Below are 20,621 nucleotides of genomic sequence, written 5' to 3'. Positions count from 1 at the left end.
AATTCAGTATTGTGTAATGGGTACTGTAGTAGAGATACATAGTAATGGCACAAAGGATGGTGACTGTTACCCTTTCAAGCTGAATTTTTTTTTAAATAAGTAGGAGTTCGCCAAGTAAATAAAATATGAAAGGGTATTGTAGGCAGAATTAAGAGCCCAGAAGAATGACTTAGTGGGTGTATGACAAACAGTTCCATGTGGCTAAATTGAGGAGTACAAGGTGGAAAGCAAAGAGAGCTAAGCCTGAAGAAGTAAGAAAGAGCCAAATCATGAAAAGCCTTTTAAGCTACACAAAAGAGTTCAGTCACTACTCTGTAAATGATAGGGAGCCACTGAAACAGGGAAGCTACCGGATTAGGTTTGTCTTTCAGAAGGCTACGTCTAATGGCAGTATGGAGAATCAGTGGGAAGTTTGGAGATTAGTAAGCAGAAAGAACATAAGTCAGTCTCTAAATTGCCCATCATTCTAGCTGTATTAATATAAAATTATAATTAATATGTACATAGTATAAAAATATGAACATTAACTTTTTGATTTATTATTGTATTTATTGTCCAGATATTCATTGAATACCTGATCTACATAAGTTACTCTACCAGGTGCTCTACTTCAGTAATTCACAAAATTCACTGTGCAGTAGAATCACTGGGAGAAGTTTAACACATAGGAATCCCTGGGACTCAATCTAGATTTCTTGAATTTGAACCTTCAAGGATAGGTCTCAGGATTCTGTGTTTAAAATTGCTTTTAGTGAGTCTGAATTTGGGCACTGCTGTTTTAGCAGCTACATAAATTAATTATGCTTAAATATCATGGATTATGAGAGCTTATAGACTAGTGAGGTTGTTAAGTCGTATACATAAATAACCAGAAATCAAGTGCAAAGCTGTATCGATAGCATACCAAGAAAATCTCAGTGAAATGCATTACCACAGGACTTGCATGTAGGTGTAGATTCTAGGGTTTAGGAAGAAGGCAATAGCATTTAACAAGCCAGAAGGCAGGAAAGGATGAGAAATATTCAGAGAATATGTAGAGTATATCCAGTTATATGGGTATTATGTAGCTTAAAAATAGACATTTGCTACATATTTCTCAGCTTCACTTAAATTTAAGGTTTTCATTAGTTTCTATCTTTGATCAAAATCAGAAAAGTAGTAAAGGGAAATTTAACTGTCTCTGCTATGACCCTTATTTCCTTTTAGGTTTTTACCATGCAGTTTCTAAAAGAACAAAAAGACATGCTTTTTTTCCCACTTTTGTTTTTAACAGGATATTTGTCAAATGCAAAAGATATCTACAAAAGCATTTTAGGCTCCTATTTGGATGACATTTGGCGACAACTGGAGATTGTACAGTTTATTAGGGAAAAAAAGCCTGAAACCAGCTACAAGATACAAGAATTGCAATGTCAGATACTAAATTGGATGCAAAGTGGACAGCAAATTAAGGTAAGTACTGAAATAAAGCAGATAACGGCAATCAGCTTATATAAGAATTGGATGTAAGATAAATTTTTGCATTTAATTTGAAATTATGAAATAATATAGTATATACTGTTTGGTCCCTTGACAGTTTTCTCCTTGAGTAAGTTAACAGGACAGAATCAGACCCAGAGAAAGGATCATTGGCATCATTATTTATATGTCTTGAATTTTTTTAATACTTTAATTTTTATTATACATAGTTTTCTGTGGATTAATCCTTTAAATCTCAAAAATTTTGTTTTCTACTTGTAAGTTCATGAACACATACCAACAATAGAACTACAATAATTAATTTTTAGATATTGAGCCAGAATCTCATCTTATATAATTCTAAAAAAAAAGCACTTGTTTATTTCTTGGATTATGTTGGAAATTTTTTGCCCACTCTACATCAAGCATTGAACAAAGTTTGCATAAGTAAAGATTTAAGAGAAAATACTTTAAAAAATATTTTCAAGCAGAAAAGCATCTCAAAATCTTTACACTAAATCTGGAAACAAATTTGGCCTTTTTCTTCGTTTTCCTCTGTCCCTGCTGGGGATATTCTTATCCCCAACTCTATGGTTACTTGGGTAACTTGCCTGTCATTAAAACAAATTAAATCAATCAGTAAGAAATTTAAAATTGGGGAGGGATGTCAGCATCATGGCAGGAAGAGATGCTCTCTCGGCTCTCCCCTTCAATCTGCAACCAGGAAAACATCCACAACTCAACAAAGGGGCCTTTGCCTAACACCAGGATACTGGAGAGTTCCACCCATCTGTACCTGTAAAGATAGGTGGAATGGAACCCATAGAAGAGGCAGAACTGGAGGATCAGCATAGGCAGTGCCTGCAATTTTGGACCCTGGGCTGTAGCAGCTGAACCCCAGTCCAGAGAACCCAGTAGCAGCGAGGGCGGCATCCCACATGACCCCAGCCTCCCACTTGCACTGGTACCCACAGCCACAGATAGCTGGAGCAGCCGTGGCATGAGGCCTGTGACCCTGTCCCTCCAGCTCAGAGCCACCCACAGCTCTGGCGCCCCACCCTCCATCAGCAGTGGGTGAGCCCAGAAACCCAAGAGCACCAGAAAAGGAACGGCACACATGACCCCAGTTCCTCCTCCCGGCCTTCCTGCTCCTCCTGCAGTGGCAGAGCCTGTGACTCAGGGATCCCAAATGAGGCCACCATCCTAGTACTCAGGCAGTGACATCAATAACACCAGAAACAGCAAGGCACCAACAACCCCAGAGGCACAAGCAGTGACAACAAATGCTTTGGGTGACCCCTCTGATGTAGACACGGAGGGTAGAAAGTGCCAATACCCAAACACAACCAGAGGCAGCGCAGGTAAGAGAAAACAATGTGCTATAGTGCCACCTACTGGAAAATAAGAGAAAGGCTTCTATTTACAATGGAGAAAAGACAGCCTCTTCAGTAAGTGGTGCTGGGAAAACTGGACAGCTATATGCTAAAGAATGAAACTAGAACATTTCCTAACACCATACACAAAAATAAATTCAAAATGGATTAAAGACCTAAATGTAAGGCCGGATACTGTAAAACTCTTAGAGGAAAACATAGGCAGAACACTCTTTGACATAAATCTCAGCAAGATCTTTTTTGATCCACCTCCTAGACTAATGAAAATAAAAACAAAAATAAACAAATGGGATCTAATTAAACTTAAAAGCTTTTTACACAGCAAAGGAAACCATAAACAAAACAAAAAGACAACCCTTAAAATGGGAGAAAATATTTGCAAATGAAGCAGCCGACAAGAGATTAATCTCCAAAATATACAAATAGCTCATGCAACTCAATATCAAAAAAACAAACTACCCAATCAAAAAATGAGCAGAAGATATAAATAGACATTTCTCCGAAGAAGACATACAGATGACCAAAAAGCACATGAAAAGATGTTCAACATCACTAATTAGGGACTTCCCTGGTAGTCCAGTGGTAAAGAATCCACCTTACAATGCAAGGGACACAGGTTCAAAGCCTGGTCAGGGAACTAAGATCCCACATGCCGCGGGGCAACTAAGCCCGCGTGCCACAACTACTGAGCTCACACGACTCAACTAGAGAGCCTGCAGGCCCCAAATTACAGACCCCACGCACTCTGGAACCCGTGCGCCACAACTAGAGAAGAGAAAACTAGCGAGAAGCCCATGCGCTGCAACAAAGAGCCCGAAGTGCTGCAACTAAGACCCAATGCAGCCAAAAATAAATTAAATAAATAAATAATAAATAAGTCTTTAAAAAATTCACTAATTATTAGAGAAATGCAGATCAAAACTACAATGAGGTATCACCTCACACGGGTCAGAATGGCCATGATCAAAAAGATCTACAGGGCTTCCCTGGTGGCGCAGTGGTTGAGAGTCCACCTGCCGATGCAGGGGACATGGGTTCGTGCCCTGGTCCGGGAAGATCCCACATGCCGTGGAGTGGCTAGGCCCGTGAGCCATGGCCGCTGAGCCTGTGCGTCCAGAGCCTGTGCTCCGCAAAGGGAGAGGCCACAACAGTGAGAGGCCCGCGTACCGCCAAAAAAAAAAAAAAAAAAAAGATCTACAAACAGTAAATGCTGGAGAGGGTGTGGAGAAAAGGGAACCCTCCTACACTGTTGGTGGGAATGTAAAGGGGTACAGCCAGTATGGAGAACAGTATGGAGGTTCCTTAAAAAACTAAAAATAGAACTACCATACGACCCAGCAATCCCACTCCTGGGCATATACCCAGAGAAAACCATAATTCGAAAAGATACATGCACCCCAGTGTTCATTGCAACGCTATTTACAGTAGCCAGGACATGGAAGCAATCTAAATGTCCATCAACAGAGGAATAGATAAAGGAGATGTGGCACATATATACAATGGAATATTACTCAGCCATAAAAAAGAACAAAATAATGCCATTTGCAGCAACATGGATGGACCTAGAGATTGTCGTTCTGAGTGAAGTAAGTCAAACACAGAAAGACAAATATATGATACCACTTATATGTGGAATCTAAAAAAATGGTATAAATGAACTTAGTTACAAAACAGAAATAGAGTCACAGATGTAGAAAACAAACATGGTTAACAGGGGATAAGGGAGGAGGGATAAATTGGAAGATTGGGATTGACATATACTCACTACTATATATAAAATAGGCAACTAATAATAACCTACTGTATAGCACAGGGAACTCTACTCAATATGTTGTGATGGCCTATACGGGAAAAGAATCTAAAAAAAGAATGGATATATGTATATGTATAACTGATTCACTTTGCTGTATAACTGAAGCTAATACAACATTGTAAATCAAGTATACCTCAATGAAAATTTAAAAAAGAAAGAAAGGAATAGAAAAGATGGTTTGGAATTTGGAGCATGGCCAGGCCAGGAGTGCAATTTCTCTGGAATCCTCTGCCCCAGTCCCAGAGGATGCATTAGGTTTAATGCAGAAAAATGACTGACAAATTACTAGGTCACTGAGTGTGAAATTTATATTTTTTGCTTCTTGCTTTCACCCATCCAATAATTGTATCGACCTAAACAGTAAAGATATTGCTATTGTCTTCTTTATTGCAGCACCTCTGAAAAGGGAACTGCTGTGTCTCAGTAGATTTTTTTTGCTGGATAAATCTTCCTTGTGATAAATAAATCTCCTAACAGGGTCTTATGTTTTTTTAGAAAAAGAGAACGGCTTCTAGTTTATAACTTGTTGGTTCATTAAAATCAAGTAGAAAAAATTATTTTTACCTAAAGAAGAAAGGTGTTTGCTACTTCAGATGTGTCAGCTGAGGAACTACTTATCCGGCACCATGAAGAACCACAGCAACACTGTATCACAAAAACAAAATGACAATTCATCAGAAATCAAACTTAAAGTCATGGAATATTGCAATCTAACTGATAGAGAATTCAAAATAGCTGTCATGAAGAAACAACAAGCTACAAGAAAACTCAGAAAGGCAGTTCAATGAGCTCAGGAGTAAAATTAATGAACAGAAGGAATACTTTACCAAAGAGACTGAAACTAAAAAAGAACCAAACAGAAATTCTGAAGCTGAAGAGCTCAATAAATGAGATTGAGAATTCATTAGAAAGCACTGGAAACAGAGAAGACCATATGGAAGAAAGAATTATTGAGCTCAAATTCAGAAATCTAGAGATGGTACAGCTAGAAGAGGAAAAGGAATTAAGATATAAAAAAGGGGGAAATTTTATGAGCGTTATCTGACTCTTTTAGGAAGGGCAACATTAGGGTAATGGTTATCCCAGAAGAAGAAGAAACAGAGAAGGTAGCAGAGAGTTTATTTAAAGAAATAACAGCTGAGGACTTCGCAAACCTGGGGGAGGAACTGGATATACAAGTCTATGAAGCTACAAGAACACCTAATCGCCTCAATGCAAAAAGATCTTCTCCAAGACACTGTCAAAAGTCAATGAAAGGGCTTCCCTGGTGGCGCAGTGGTTGAGAGTCCGCCTGCCGATGCAGGGGACGCAGGTTTGTGCCCCGGTCCAGGAAGATCCCACATGCCGCGGAGCAGCTAGGCCCATGAGCCATGGCCGCTGAGCCTGCGCGTCTGGAGCCTGTGCTCCGTAATGGAAGAGGCCACAGCAGTGAGAGACCTGCATACCGGAAAAAAATAAAAAGTCAATGAAAAAGAATTTTAAATGCAGTCAGTGAAAAAAGGATGCAACCTACAAAGGAATCCCTATTAGCAGATCAGCAGATTTCTCAGCAGAAGCTCAACAGGCCAGGAGGGAGTGGAATGACATTCTCAAAATACTGAAAGATAAAAACTGTCATCCAAGAATACTCTATCCAACAAAGTTATCATTCAGATACGAAGGAGAAATAAGGGCTTTCCCAGACAAACAAAAGCTGAGGGATTTTTATCAACACTAGACCTGCCTTATAAGAAATGTTGAAAGGAGCTCTGCTGCCAGAAAAAAAAGGCAAAAGTACACAAAACTTTAAGGTGATAAATAGATGAACAGAATCAGAAAATTGCAACTCTGTATCAGAATCGGTTTTTAAATACTTTATTACAACATAAAGGTTAAAGGGAGAAATATCAGGAAAAAAACAATAGCCACTTCAATTTGGTAACAAATGTAATATAAAAAGGAATAATTTGAGACAAGAAAAACATAAAAGGGGAAGAGGAAAAGAAGGGAACCCATATAGGCAAATGAAGATAAGATACTATCAGCAGAAATAGGACTATTTTATCTATGATACATTTCACACAAACCTCTTGGTAACCACCAAGCATAAATCTAAAACAGAGACACAAAACATAAAAAAAAGAGGAAACTGAGAAAAACATCATAGAAAACTACCAAACCAAAATGGCAGACAGAAACACAGGAAAAGGAAACAATGGAGATATAGAACAACCAGAAAACAAAATATAGAATGGCAGTACTCATCTATCAATAATCACCCTAAGTGTAAATGGATTGGATTCACCAATCAAAAGACACAAAGTGACTGGATGGATTAAAAAACAAGAGCCAAGTATATGCTGCCTCTGGGAGACTCGCTTCAGCTCTAAAGACAAACATAGGCTCAAAGTGAAGTGATAGAAGATGATACTCCAAACAAACGACAGCCAAAAGAAAGCAGATGTAGCCGTACTCATATCAGACAAAATACACGTTAAGCTAAAAAAAGGTAACAAGGGACAAGGAAGGACATTATATTCTGATAAAGGGGATAATTCATCAAAAAGACATAATAGTAAAACAAACAACAAAAAAAGACATAATAGTAATATCTATGCACCTAACATAGGAGCACCAAAATATATAAAGCAATTATTAACAGACCTAAAGGGAGAAATTGGTGCAACACAATAATAGGAGGTGACTTTAACACCCCAATTACATTAATAGATAGATCATCCAGACAGAAAGTCAACAAGGAAACAGTGGTCTTAAATGAAACATTAAACCGGATGGATTTGATAGATTGGTATAGGACATTCCATCCAACTGCAACAAAATACACATTCTTCTCAAGCACACATGGAACTTTCTCAGGGGTAAACCGTATGTTGGGACACAAAACAAGTCTCAATAAATTTAAGAAGATTGAAATCATATCAAGCATCTTTTCCGACCACAACACTATGAGACTATAAGAAGATAGCTGAAAATATCACAGATATGTGGAGACTGAACAACATGCTACTGAGCAACTATTGGGTCAATGAAGAAATCAAAGGAGAATTTTTAAAATACCTTAAGACAAATGAAAATGAAAATACAACATACCAAAATCTATGGGATGCAGCAAAAGCAGTACTAAGAGGGAAGTTTATATCAATACAAGCCTATCTCAAGAAACAAGAAAGTCTCAAATAAATCATCTAACCTTACACCTAAAGGAACTAGAAAAAAAACAAATGAAGCCCAAAGTCAGTAGAAGGAAGGAAATAATAAAGATCAGAGCAAAAATAAATAAAATAGAGACTAAAAAGACAATAGAAGAGATCAGCGAAACTAAGAGTTGGCTCTTTGAAAAGGTAAATAAAAATGACAAACCTTTAACCAGACTCACTAAGAAAAAAAAAGAGAAGGCTCTGATAAATAAAATTAGAAAATAAAGGAGAAAAATAACAATGGATACCACAAAAATACAAAGATTGTAAGAGAATATTCTGAATAGTTAGTAACCAACAAAGTGGACAACCTAGAAGAAATGAAGAAATTCTTAGAATCATGTAACCTTCCAAGACTGAATTATGAAGAAATGGAAAAATTAATAGACCAGTTTCTAGTAAAGAGATTAAAACAGTGATGAAAAAAAAACCTCCTAAAAAACAAAAGCCCAGAATCAGATGGCTTCACAAGTGAATTCTACCGAACATTCAAAGAAGAATTAATATCCATCCTTCTCAAACTCTTCCAAAATATTGAAGAGGAGGGAACACTTTCTAACTCATTTTACAAGGCCAGCATTACCCTGATACCAAGTCCAGACAAAAACAATACAAAAAATATACATTACTGACCAATATCTCTGATGAATATAGATGCAAAAATCCTGAACAAAATATTAGCAAACCAAATACAATACATTAAAACGTTCATATAGCATTATCAAGTAGGATTTATTCCTGGGATGCAAAGATGGTTCAATATTCTCAAACCAGTGTGATACATCTTAGCAAAATGAAAGATAAAAAACATATGGTCATCTCAATAGATGCAGAAAAAGCATTTGACTAGATGCAACACCTATTTATGATTAAAAAAAAAACTCTCAATGAAATGGGTGTAGAAGGAGTGTATCTCAGCATGATAGAGGCCATATATGCCAAACCCACAGCTAACATCATACTCAATGGTGAAAAGCTGAAAACTGTCCCTCTAAAATCAGGAACAAGACAAGGATGCCCACTCTCACCACTATTATTCAATATAGTATTAGAAATTATAGCCAGAGCAATTAGGTAGAAAAAGAAATAAAATGCATCCAAATTGGAAAGGAAAAAGTAAAACTGTCACTGTTGCAGGTGACATGATTTTACGTGTAGAAAACCCTAAAGACTCCACCAAAAAACTATGAGAAATAACAAAACAAATACAGTAAAGTTGCAGGGTACAAAATCAACATATAAAAATCTATTGTGGGCTTCCCTGGTGGCACAGTGGTTGAGAGTCCACCTGCCGATGCAGGGGACATGGGTTCGTGCCCCGGTCTGGGAAGATCCCACATGCCGCAGAGCAGCTAGGCCTGTGAGCCATGGCCGCTGAGCCTGCGCGTCCAGAGCCTGTGCTTCGCAACGGGAGAGGCCACAAAAGTGAGAGGCCCGCGTAGCGCAAAAAAAAAAATCTATTGCATTTCTATATGCTAAAAATGAGCTAGCAGAAAGAGAAATTAAGAAGACAATCCCATTTACAATCACAACAAAAAGAACAAAAAATACCTAGGAATAAATTTAACCAAGGAGGTAAAAGACCTGTACACTGAAAAGTATAAGATATTGTTGAAGGAAATTAAAGATGCAAATAAATGGAAAGATATTCCATGCCCATGGATTGGAAGAATTAACATTGTTGAAATGTCCATATTACCTAAAACAATCTACATATTCAATGCAATCCCTATCAAAATCCCAAGGACATTTTTCCACAGAAATAGAACAAAAAATCCTAAAATTTATATGGAACCACAAAAGACCATAACTAGTCAAAGCAATCCTGAGAAAAAAGAACAAAGCTGGAGGCACCACAGTCCCTGATTTCAAACTACATTACAAAGCTATAGTAATCAAAAGAGCATGGTATTGGCAGAAAAACAGATACATAGATCAGTGGAACAGAATTGAGAGCCCAGAAATAAACCCACACATATATGGACAATTAATTTACAACAAAGGAACAAAGAAGAAACAATAGAGAAAGGATAGTCTCTTCAGTAAATGGTGTTGGGAAAACTGGACAGCCACATACAAAAAAAAAAGTAGACCACTGTCTCACACCATACACAAAAATCAACTCAAAATGGATTAAGGATTGGAATGTAAGTCCTGAAACGATAAAACATAGGCAGTACACTCTTTGACATCAGTCTGAGCAATATCTTTCTGGTTATGTCTCCTCAGGCAAGGGAAACAAAAGCAAAAATAAACAAATGGGACTACATCAAACTAAAAAGCTTCTGCACAGCAAAGAAAATCATCATCAAAATGAAGAGACAGCTTATTGAATAGGAGAAAATATTTGCAAATTACTATATTCAATAAGGTGTTAATATCCAAAATATATAAAGAACTCATACTACTCAACAACAACTACAAAAAAATTTAAAAATGGGCAGAGGAGCTTCATAGACATTTTCCCAAAAAAGACATACAGATGGCCAGTAGGCACATGAAGAGATGTTCAACATCACTAATTGTTAGGGAAATGCAAATCAAAACCACAATGAGATATCACATCACACCTATCATAATGGCTATTATCAAAAAGGCAAGAAATAATAAATATTGGTGAGGATTTGGAGAAAAGGGAACCCTCATACACCGTTGGTGAGAACATAAGTTGGTGCAGCCACTATGGAAAACAGTATAGAGATGCCTCAAAAAATTAAGAATGGAACTCCCATATGAACCATCTACCCCACTTCCGGGTATTTGACCGAAGAATACAAAAACACTAGTTTGAAAAGACACACCCTTATGTTCATGCAGCATTATTTACAATAGCCAAGATACGGAAACAACCTATGGTTGATTTGTTATCTCCACCCTGCACGCCCCCAAAACTGTAATGGTAAGTAGGAAAGTATAGCAGCAAATCGTTGGTTTTCTCCAGCAATTCAAACCTGCCTGGGTTAAATTTAACACTTACAGTACAGGCAGAGACAACTTATATATAGTCACCTATATTGGAATTCTTGAGGAATACTAAGAATGCCCTACTCCAAAATACTTTCCTCATTAATAGTTGATCTTACCAGAATTTATTCCTTTGTGTTCAAGCACTGATATCTTTTGCAACACAAATATTTACTTTGCCACCTTATTGTCGTTAGTTTCATGTAACCAATTAAGTTTGTTATTTTTGTCACTGTAGCAAAAGAATATGAAAAAGAATAATCATTCAGATATACATGTATATGAAATTCTTATTTTTGAACAGGTGCTGATTATAATAAGAATGGATTCAGATGGTGAAAAACATTTACTCATTAAAATCCTTAACGAAATAGAAGGTAGGGAGTTTTAAATTATGCTTCATTTGATAACAAATGCTTGAATATATAAAAATGTACTGATCTAACCAAGTTTTTAATTAAGATATGATTAACACACCATAAAATTCATACTTTAAAAATATATAATTCAGTGGGATCTAATCAGTTTTTAAATCAATGTGGACTATATTAGTCTGCAATATAAATATACTACAATGTACTTACATGTACATTATCATTACTGTTAATTATTATTACCAATTGACACCTTTTATTGTCTACTAATCGCTAATATTATGGACTACTTACAACTCAATGAATAGGTTTTATTAAGTCAGTTTTTACAAATGAAGAAACTAAAATTCATAAAAGTGATGTATCACGCCAAAATCACAGGTAGTAAGTGAGGGAATCAGGATTTGAACCTAAGTCTTTCTTGTTCCAGGGTCATTTTTCAACTCTTCTACCCACTACTGCCCCCTCTGCCAACCCTTTCCACCTTGTGCTGTGGAACCCATTGCTAAGATGTAAACTTTTCTCCTTCTTCATCCCCTTGTCTTAAGTGAAACCCAACTTTCCCTAGATGATAATGCTTCCCCTGTATCCCTTTCATATAGAAGCTGATAATTTTCTCTCTCTATGTATAGGGATGAGAAGGCCATTTCTTGCTTTCCATTATCCTTTCCAAAACTTTATTCCTCTGTCCTTTGAGGCTATGCCATATTGCCATGTCATTCTCTACTACCCCACAATCATCCATGGACAGTTTTGCACCTGATTCATGGTACTCTCTTTATTCCTGGTCCTGCCATTATCCTAGGTGTCTTTAATGTGAATGATTCATTCAATACCCTGACCTTTTAGTTTCGTTGGCCTTCACAACAAATATGATATTCACTCCTTCACTTTGCTATCGACCTTGTGATAATACAGAACTGTCCTGCCTCTAAACTTTAAACTCTGATACATTGTTCTCTGTCTACAGCTACCTCTAGCTCTTTGATGATCTTCAGCATTCTAGAGATTTATAAATTGTCAACTCCTTTTTTCATTTTTTTCTCCTTCCAGAATTGGGGATGGCCATCACTTTAATCAGTCTTGTTCTTCTATTGTATTGATACCTTCCATTTAAACTTCAGCCCTCAATCAATCAAGATTTAATCTCTCTATTCCTACACCTGAGCTGCTGAGCATTACTGGAGAAAATCAGATAGATTGGTACCACTACAAAATCAGGTTCTCTGAACTTATAAGAGCTTTTCATAATTCTTAACAATCTTTCTATATGTTCTTAGTTCCCATTCCTATCATACTAATGGCTGTACCATAAACCCGTACCATGCCACTCGTCCCCTCATTTTGAGAAGGGAATTATGCTTTCTAACGTCCTTTAGTCCAGTAATAATCCTCCTCAGTTTCATCTTCCCCACCATCTACAAACTTATATTTATTTCTTCTATTGTTTTATCTTTCCTCCTTTCTCTACAGAGGAGGTGAATCTCCACCCTTTGAGAACCAATCTATCCCTTGTGCTGTGGATCCCATCTCTTCATGCAGTCTCAAACACTTTATTCCATCAGTTATTTCCCAGCCAGCCTTCTTCTCTAATGACTCTTTCTCTTAATCTTTAAGCCTTCCAGTCTTAAAAATAAAATAAAATAAAATAAAATACCACCCTCAACCTGTGTCAACCTTTATTTATTCTCTTCCCTCTATGAACTGCATCTTTTGTCATCTCCCAAAATATTTCTTTGCTCTGACCCTACCAAACTATTTATCTTGCTGTCTCCTATCTCCATGCCTTTACCCTTCCTGTTCCTGCTATCATAATGCTCTTCTCTCTTCTTTAGGAAGCTAACTCCTACACATCCTTTAAAAATTAGTTAAAACATTTGTTTACGAAACCTTGATTTAAATACTTTCCCTCTCTACTCTCAGGGTATTATGTACATCCTTCTAAGACACTTCTTACCATCCTGGGCTATAATAACTGATTATCTTGTCTGTTTTCCTCACTAAAATTTCAGCTTCTGGAAGGTAATGACCATGCCCTGATTTGTATCTCCAGCACCCACAAAAATGCCTGGAACATGGAAGGCACCTCATAAAGATTTATTGAATAAATGAATAAGCTAATGAATACCTCCCTATATACCCTACTTAGACTAAGACTAGTGAGAAAGATTTAACTGAAATATATGCAAGTATTGTGACGAATATCTGCTACTCTGTGAAGTTAGTAAACTATTAAAACATATCAATAGTAATGTGAGAATGGAAAGCTCTTTTAAGCAGAGCCTTATACGGTGCTATTTCTTGACAATGTTATCATGTGCTGGAGTCCAAATTTTCAAGCTTGGATCTTATTATTTCATTCAGTTTTCCAGTCCTGGGAAGATAAATTCATATTTACCAAATCACAAGATCCTTACTAGTGCCAAAATGCTAGAGCAATACTTAACAATTGAGGAGCTGAAGCTGCCACAGTTGTCTAGACAATCAGGGTAATTGGAAACTTTTTTTTTTAATTGGGGTATAGTTGCAATGTTGTGTTAGTTTCTGCTGTATTGCAAAGTGAATCAGCTATATGTATACATATATCCTCTTTTTTTTGGATTTCCTTCCCATTTAGGTCACCAAAGAGCACTGAGTAGAGTTCCCTGTGCTATACAGCAGGTTCTCATTAGTTATCTATTTTATACATAGTAGTGTATATTGCGCTGACCAATGTTAGCATTATAAAACAAAGGGGGATATATGTATATGTATAACTGATTGCTGTACACCTGAAACTAACACAACATTGTAAATCAGCTATACTCCAATAAAAATTCTAAAAAATAAATTTTAAAATATTAATAAGACAAAGGGATTTGGATAACCAAAGGAATATTTTTGTGAAGAAGCTGAGGAAATATTCCTGCCCCACAGAAAAGAATACTTAAACCTACTTAATGAGACACATTTTCCTTTGATGTCACGTAAGATATAGTGGCAAATTATTGCTGTATATATATCGGTTCTTATGTAGGCTTCATGCCGAACATTCCTATTTCTCCTGACATTTGGGATTATATCATTACTACTCTTATTGTTTTGTTTCAACAAGGTCTGCTGACACAAAAATATTGACTCTATATACTGAAAAATGTTTTTACTCTGTTTGTAACTGGCAACTATCCTCTGTATCTAGAAGCTAGGCCTTTTCTTTCTGTCTAGTGTTAGAAAATAAAGATGTGGTTCCATCGTTCCACGTGTTTGAAAGATCCTAGTAATGTGCTCAGCAAGTAATCTGCTTTGGGATCAAAGCTAGTACAAACCACTTAAGGAGATTAGGTTTTAAATAATATGACCTCATAAATTATAAAAAAGAAATACTACTAACTCCGTTCTTATCATCACCAAAACTACTGTCATATCAAGTAAACATGAAATTATTAAACATTACTCTGCCATTATTACATCACACTTTTGGGAACTCTACAGTTGACAAAAGTTCACTAATAGAGTATAGAATTTATTTTTACTAGAATTAGCTACTCTTAAATCAATTATGTGTACCAAAAACAAACTGTATATGTGGGTATAATAAAATTTTTAAGTTTATTATATTTGGTTTAAAATATAACATAAATAATATAAGTAATTTAAATTATAATTGAGAAGCAGGAGTGAATCTATGAAACAGGTAGTGTCCAGGAAGTCTTCTTTTTCTTATACAGCAAGGAGAAAGGAAAAAAAAATTCCTACTGCACTGAAATATAGTCTCTTGCTGTTTAGTTATGTACTTAAATTTTTGGCTAGAAAAAAGGTAAAATCTACCGTAATTTTTAGCAAAATAAAATGAACTGCACAGAATTGGTGAGTATTTAGTTATTTTAACATTAAGTTTTTGATCTCTTTTATTATTTTACATAATAAATTCAGAATTTCCAGGCTTATATACATACAACATACATACACACCAGAAACAGTGCCCATGGCTCAAACTTTCTGATTCCCTAGACTTAGAAAAATAATCCTTGTTCACAGATCTTTAATTCATTTCTATGGTAGTGAAATATATGACACACCTAAAAATATATATGAACAAAATATTGAAAAAAACTTTTTGTATTACTCTTTTTTCCAACAGGTTTGACACTGACTGTCTTACATTCGAACAAAAAAGATTTTCTGGAATCCAAAGGTGTTTTAAATGGGTAAAAACATATTTGTTCATCTGTGGGGAGGAGACATACCAGTTCCACGGGAAAAGTGCAGTTTCTCCTAGAACTTAACTTTTTAAAGTTTTTTTTAGCCAATTTTTAAAAATTTATTTATTTACTTGTTTGGCTGCGTCAGGTCTTAGTTGCAGCAATGGGATCTTCGTTGTGACATGCGGGTCTTTTCGTTGAGGCGCGTGGACTTCTCTAGTTGCAGTATGTGAGCACCAGAGCGTACAAGCTCAGTAGTTGCGGCGCACAGCCTTAAGTGCCCTGCAGCATGTGGGATCCTAGTTCCCCAATCAGGGATTGAACCGACATCCCCTGCATTGGAAGGCAGATTCTTAACCACTGGACCACCATGGAAGTCCCAAAAAAGGTTTAATAAAACCTGAAATTAATCAGTGTCTCCACTCTCTTCCTGAAAAATGCTTTAACTAAGATTACTGCCTTGTGTATTATGTATTACTGTCGTCCAGAATTTTAGTTCATTCTTTCTTTAATATCTCCAAATTATCATTGTTATTGTCAGTACAAGTAGTACCTATTTAGACTTACACTTGTTTCTTTCTAACCAGTGTTTTTGCTCAGCATTGTCTCTTATATTTTCTTCATTCCTTTTGAGTTTCCTTCTTCTTGTAGTACATCACTTAGAAATTCTTTCAGTGAGAGCCTGCTAATAATAAAGTTAGTGTTGGCTTGTCTAAAAATGTTTTCATTTTGCCTTATTTTGTGTAGAAATTATTTCTAGATAGAAAGCAGCAGTAGAGAATTTTAATTATAGTAAATTCTATGTTATATGAAATTCGAAGATGGGAAAGATAAACTTACGATATTTAAGTACCCACCTTTTTGTTGTTAAATCACTTATGAAGCCCATTGAGGAAAAAAAAGCCATTTCAAAGTCATCAGGAAGGGACTTCCCTGGTGGCACAGTGGTTAAGAATCCGCCTGTCAATGCAGGGGGCAAGGGTTCAAGCCCTGGTCTGGGAAGATCCCACATGCCGCAGAGCAACTAAGCCTGTGCCCCACAACTACTGAGTCTGCGCTCTAGAGCCCGGGTGCCACACCTACTGAAGCCTGTGCACCTAGAGCCCATGCACCGCAACAAGAGGAGCCACCGCAATGAGAAGCCCACGCACTGCAACGAAGAGTAGCCTCCGCCACAACTGGAGAAAGCCCACATGCAGCGATGAAGACCCGATACAGCCAAAAATAAATAAATAAAAATAAATAAATAAAAAACAAAGTAATCAGGTAATATTCTACTATATAGATTCTCAAAGATTAAAATCTCACATTTATAAGAAAATGAGGTTGATTTCTCATGGTGATTTGTGTATTACTGATAAGACTCAGGTAATAAAATAGGGTCCCTTGCATATGAGGATGTGAAATAGTCCACAGTTTTTTTATATCCTGGTTGTTTTTTTTTTTTTAAGTATGACCATCAAAAAGAAAGATAAAAAGATTAGCACAATTGGAAAACAAGTCAACAGAAAATACGCCAGTGTCCTTCCAAGATAAGTAGGCATAGATTAGAGAAGAATAAAATAGCAGAAACAGTCATCTTTTAGCATTCCAAGTGTATAATGACACAAGACTAATTCTATTTTCTTGGCTTTCTTTTGTCTTCAGTACAAGTTTCTGTGCAGTTGTACACAATCAATATATTGGAGCAGATTTCCCCTGGAGTAATTTCTCTTTTGTGGTGGAATACAATTTTGTAGAAAACTCTTGTTGGGCTGAACATTGTGAAAAATTGAATATTCCTTACTTGGCCTTTAAAGTGATTCTTCCAGACACAGTTTTAAAGAGTAAGGATATAAACCAAAATTCCTTTTTTGTTCCATTAGCATGAAAATTTGCTGCTTTCTATTTCTGATCTATGGAAAGAGAATAAACTATAGCATTAGAAGACTTGAGTTCAAGCTCTAACCTCACCACCAACTGTGTGACCTTGAGCAAGACCTTTAACTATCTCTTGCCTCTTTTGTAAAATAGCCTTTACTGATTCTATTTGTCTTCATCTGTTTAGCTTCTAAATTTTACTTATAATAGCACTATTAAATTATAATTATATCTAATCCTAACTGACTTTTATGCAACAATATTTTTATTGAATTTTAGGGAAAAATATGTCATAGTATGTTGACTGACACAGAGAACTTTTAATACACAACAAAAAATTATGCACAAATGCTTGGCAAAGAGTCTAAACCACTTTGCATAGCATTTGGTTTCTTTGTATTTCTCAGTAACGCTTCACATGACTAAGGTTGTGAATTCTCAGATCCATTAAATTAAAAATCCTGTATATTTTTAGTCCCAGTGCATCTCTCATTCAAAACTTGCCGTAAGTCACTTTCCATCCACCTCAAGTATGAGTAGGAAGTTTGAATTCTGAGACATTCCAACTCAATTCTAAAAATACAACCATAATTATTACTTTGGAATCTTTGATACAGAAATTTAAGCATTAACTTCATTAAATAATTAAAACATGGGTTCAAGAAAGGATAAAAGGTAAACATTCATCTTTAAACTGAATTTATTCAACCAATTCCTTATTTGGGTCATTTATAATGCTTCAATTTTCTACTATTATACCACAAGATTTATAGTAGTTTATATATCTTATATATCTTTATGTACTTGTTGTAAGAAGTAAAAATTCCAGGGTAAAATGAATTGCTGGTTCAAAGGTATACACACATTTATATATTGCCAATAGCTTTCCAGAAATTCTATCCCAATTTATATTTACGCGGAAAGTGTGAGAGAATCCTTTCCCTCATATTTTTACTACAAGTAGGTATTATTAATCTTTTAAATTTTTGAAAGGATTAGAGGCAAATAATATTTTATAGTTGTGTTATTGCATTTCTTTGATTATCCATACCATTTCATAAGTGAATTGATCTTGTATAGCCATTCTTTTATAAATGGCCAGTTTATGTCCTTTGTCCACTTATTTGTTGAGGTATATGATCTTTTTCCTATTGATCTGTAGCATTCCCTATGGATTATTGTGCATAATTTTAAATTTTGATGTAAATCAGTATATATATTTATACAGGAAATGTCCAATATGTACTAATTGAATAAAGCAGATATTAACATTCAGGTAGAGTATGATCCTGTTTTTTCTTTTCCTTATTTTTTCAAGTGAATGTACATGTGTAAGTATAGACAAGCAAACATATAGAAAAAAGTGTGGAAGTATGTGTTAAACTCTGTTTTTAGTATATAGTAGTTTTAATAAATTCTATTAACTATTATTTCTAGGAGTAGAATAACATGATTTTTATTTTATTCTTCAGACCTTTCTTTATTCTGAATTCATATTTTTACAATGAATATGTTTTATTTTTATACTACTCCTTGAGCATACACCTGTTATTCTCATGTTTAGTAAAAAGAGAAAGAACCGAGGGATGAGAAAAAAGAGAAATATTTATAAATTTTTTCATATTTAGGAAGCACCTTGCTGGATAGTTTTGGTGGTTTTCTTTTGGAAATTCAGATTCCATATGTGTTTTTTGCATCTGAAGGACTTCTTAATACTCCAGAAATACTTCAGTTGTTAGAAACCAAGTAAGTTATTGACTTCATAACTTAGGAAAGATGTATATACCCTAATTGGCTAAATATTATGCTATATATGTGGCACTATTTCTTTCTGATTCAAGCCTGGAATTATATCACATAGGAATAGTTTTCCATAGAGTTTATGTCAACCTATACTTCTCTCCCTATAGTACACCATCATAATTATTGAATATTGTCTTTTTTTGGTTATATATCAATTTTGTGGAGAAAAAATAGTTAATTATTATTTCAATTCATTTTTAATTGCATTTCTTTTGTTACCAGCAAATATGAGGATTTTACGTGGGGGGGTTTTCTGTGAATTACATGGTCATGTCTTTGGGTCACTGATATTATTGAGAATGAGTATTCTTATTTAGAGGACTTTAAATACTGACTAGGAAGCAAGATTATGAAGTTCTAAATGAATTCTCAAGTTTTTAGACCTTTAGTTCTAACATCATACCAACACGGAGCATTTTTAAATGATCTAAAACACTATCATAGCGTACAAGTTGTCACAGGAAGGTTAGACATTGGGCTATATATCAAGGAAGGATAATTATGCTGTGACCTTCATTAAAATGCAGATCTATTTTCCATACTTTTGTTTTTATATCTTAAGGCTGTGGGGCATTCACAGAAAACTTGAGCTTATAAAAGATAGTTTAAATCTAGGCAACTTTTCAGGAGAAAAAAGAAAATTCTGATAAATGCAGAATGTTTTAGTCTCATAACACAATGTTTTAATTTCATGAATTATTACTTACAGAACCAGAATAAATTGGTCAAGACATTTATAATAGGGGAATTCCCTGTCAGTCCAGTGGTTAGGACTCCACACTCTCACTGCCGGGGGCCCAGGTTCAGTCCCTGGTGGGGGAACTAAAATCCCACAAGCCACGTGGGTGTGGGCAAAAGAAAAAACCCCAAAAAACAAACAAACAAAAGAAAGACATTTATAATAGTATCATGTACAGTAATATTTAGCAAAATATCTAAGGCAACACATATCTCAACTAATTTGTCATAAATGGAATAATTCATAATTTCATTCCTCAAATTTCTTAAGTGGAATAAATTGAGGTATGAAACTTGAACAGTAGTTCAAATAATTTAATATGCAGGAGGACAATACAGTTTTTCTTAAAGAATTTTTCTTAGCCATCTGTCACCCCAAAATATTATATTTTACAGGTATAATATCACATTGGTGGAGAGATGCTGCAGTGAGTCATTGAAACTTTTTGGAGGTACAGAGCATTATGTAGTGGTGACAATTGATGAGGACACCACCATAATTTTGCAGGTAAAACTATACAATAAAAAATATAAATCAAATATATTAAAATACATGTGTAACCATGTAATCTATTAGCTTTAGAGAGCTTAACTATAATCTACTCATGATTTCTTCCAAAACTTTGCAAATGGGCCATAAGTGCTAAAATCATCACCGTGGAAAATGGCTATTACCAAGCTTTTTCAATGCCTTGTAATTTTTAACGTACTTTAAGAATATAGAGCAAATATAGTATCTTTAACATTATGTATTGACCTTTTTTTAAATACATTTATAGAATAATTATAGTGTTGAAAACTTTAAAAATCAAATTCTAGCCACTGTGTTTCTTAAAAGG

At 35.4% G+C, this 20,621-nt stretch overlaps 1 protein-coding gene across 1 annotated transcript in view; it reads left to right on the top strand.

The window, feature by feature from the left end:
* SHOC1 (shortage in chiasmata 1) overlaps positions 1 to 20,621 on the top strand; it is an 88,885-nt gene that overhangs the window by 52,083 nt on the left and 16,181 nt on the right. The window contains exons 16-21 of the mRNA XM_019946352.3: positions 1,274 to 1,452; positions 11,131 to 11,203; positions 15,321 to 15,387; positions 17,029 to 17,207; positions 18,870 to 18,987; positions 20,179 to 20,290. Coding sequence (XP_019801911.2) covers positions 1,274 to 1,452; positions 11,131 to 11,203; positions 15,321 to 15,387; positions 17,029 to 17,207; positions 18,870 to 18,987; positions 20,179 to 20,290 — 728 coding nt within the window. The remainder of the gene's footprint in view (positions 1 to 1,273; positions 1,453 to 11,130; positions 11,204 to 15,320; positions 15,388 to 17,028; positions 17,208 to 18,869; positions 18,988 to 20,178; positions 20,291 to 20,621) is intronic.

The sequence above is a fragment of the Tursiops truncatus genome, chromosome 6, assembly GCF_011762595.2.
Source record: "Tursiops truncatus isolate mTurTru1 chromosome 6, mTurTru1.mat.Y, whole genome shotgun sequence".
Lineage (NCBI taxonomy): Eukaryota > Metazoa > Chordata > Mammalia > Artiodactyla > Delphinidae > Tursiops > Tursiops truncatus.
This window is presented reverse-complemented; position numbering and strand designations above follow the sequence as displayed.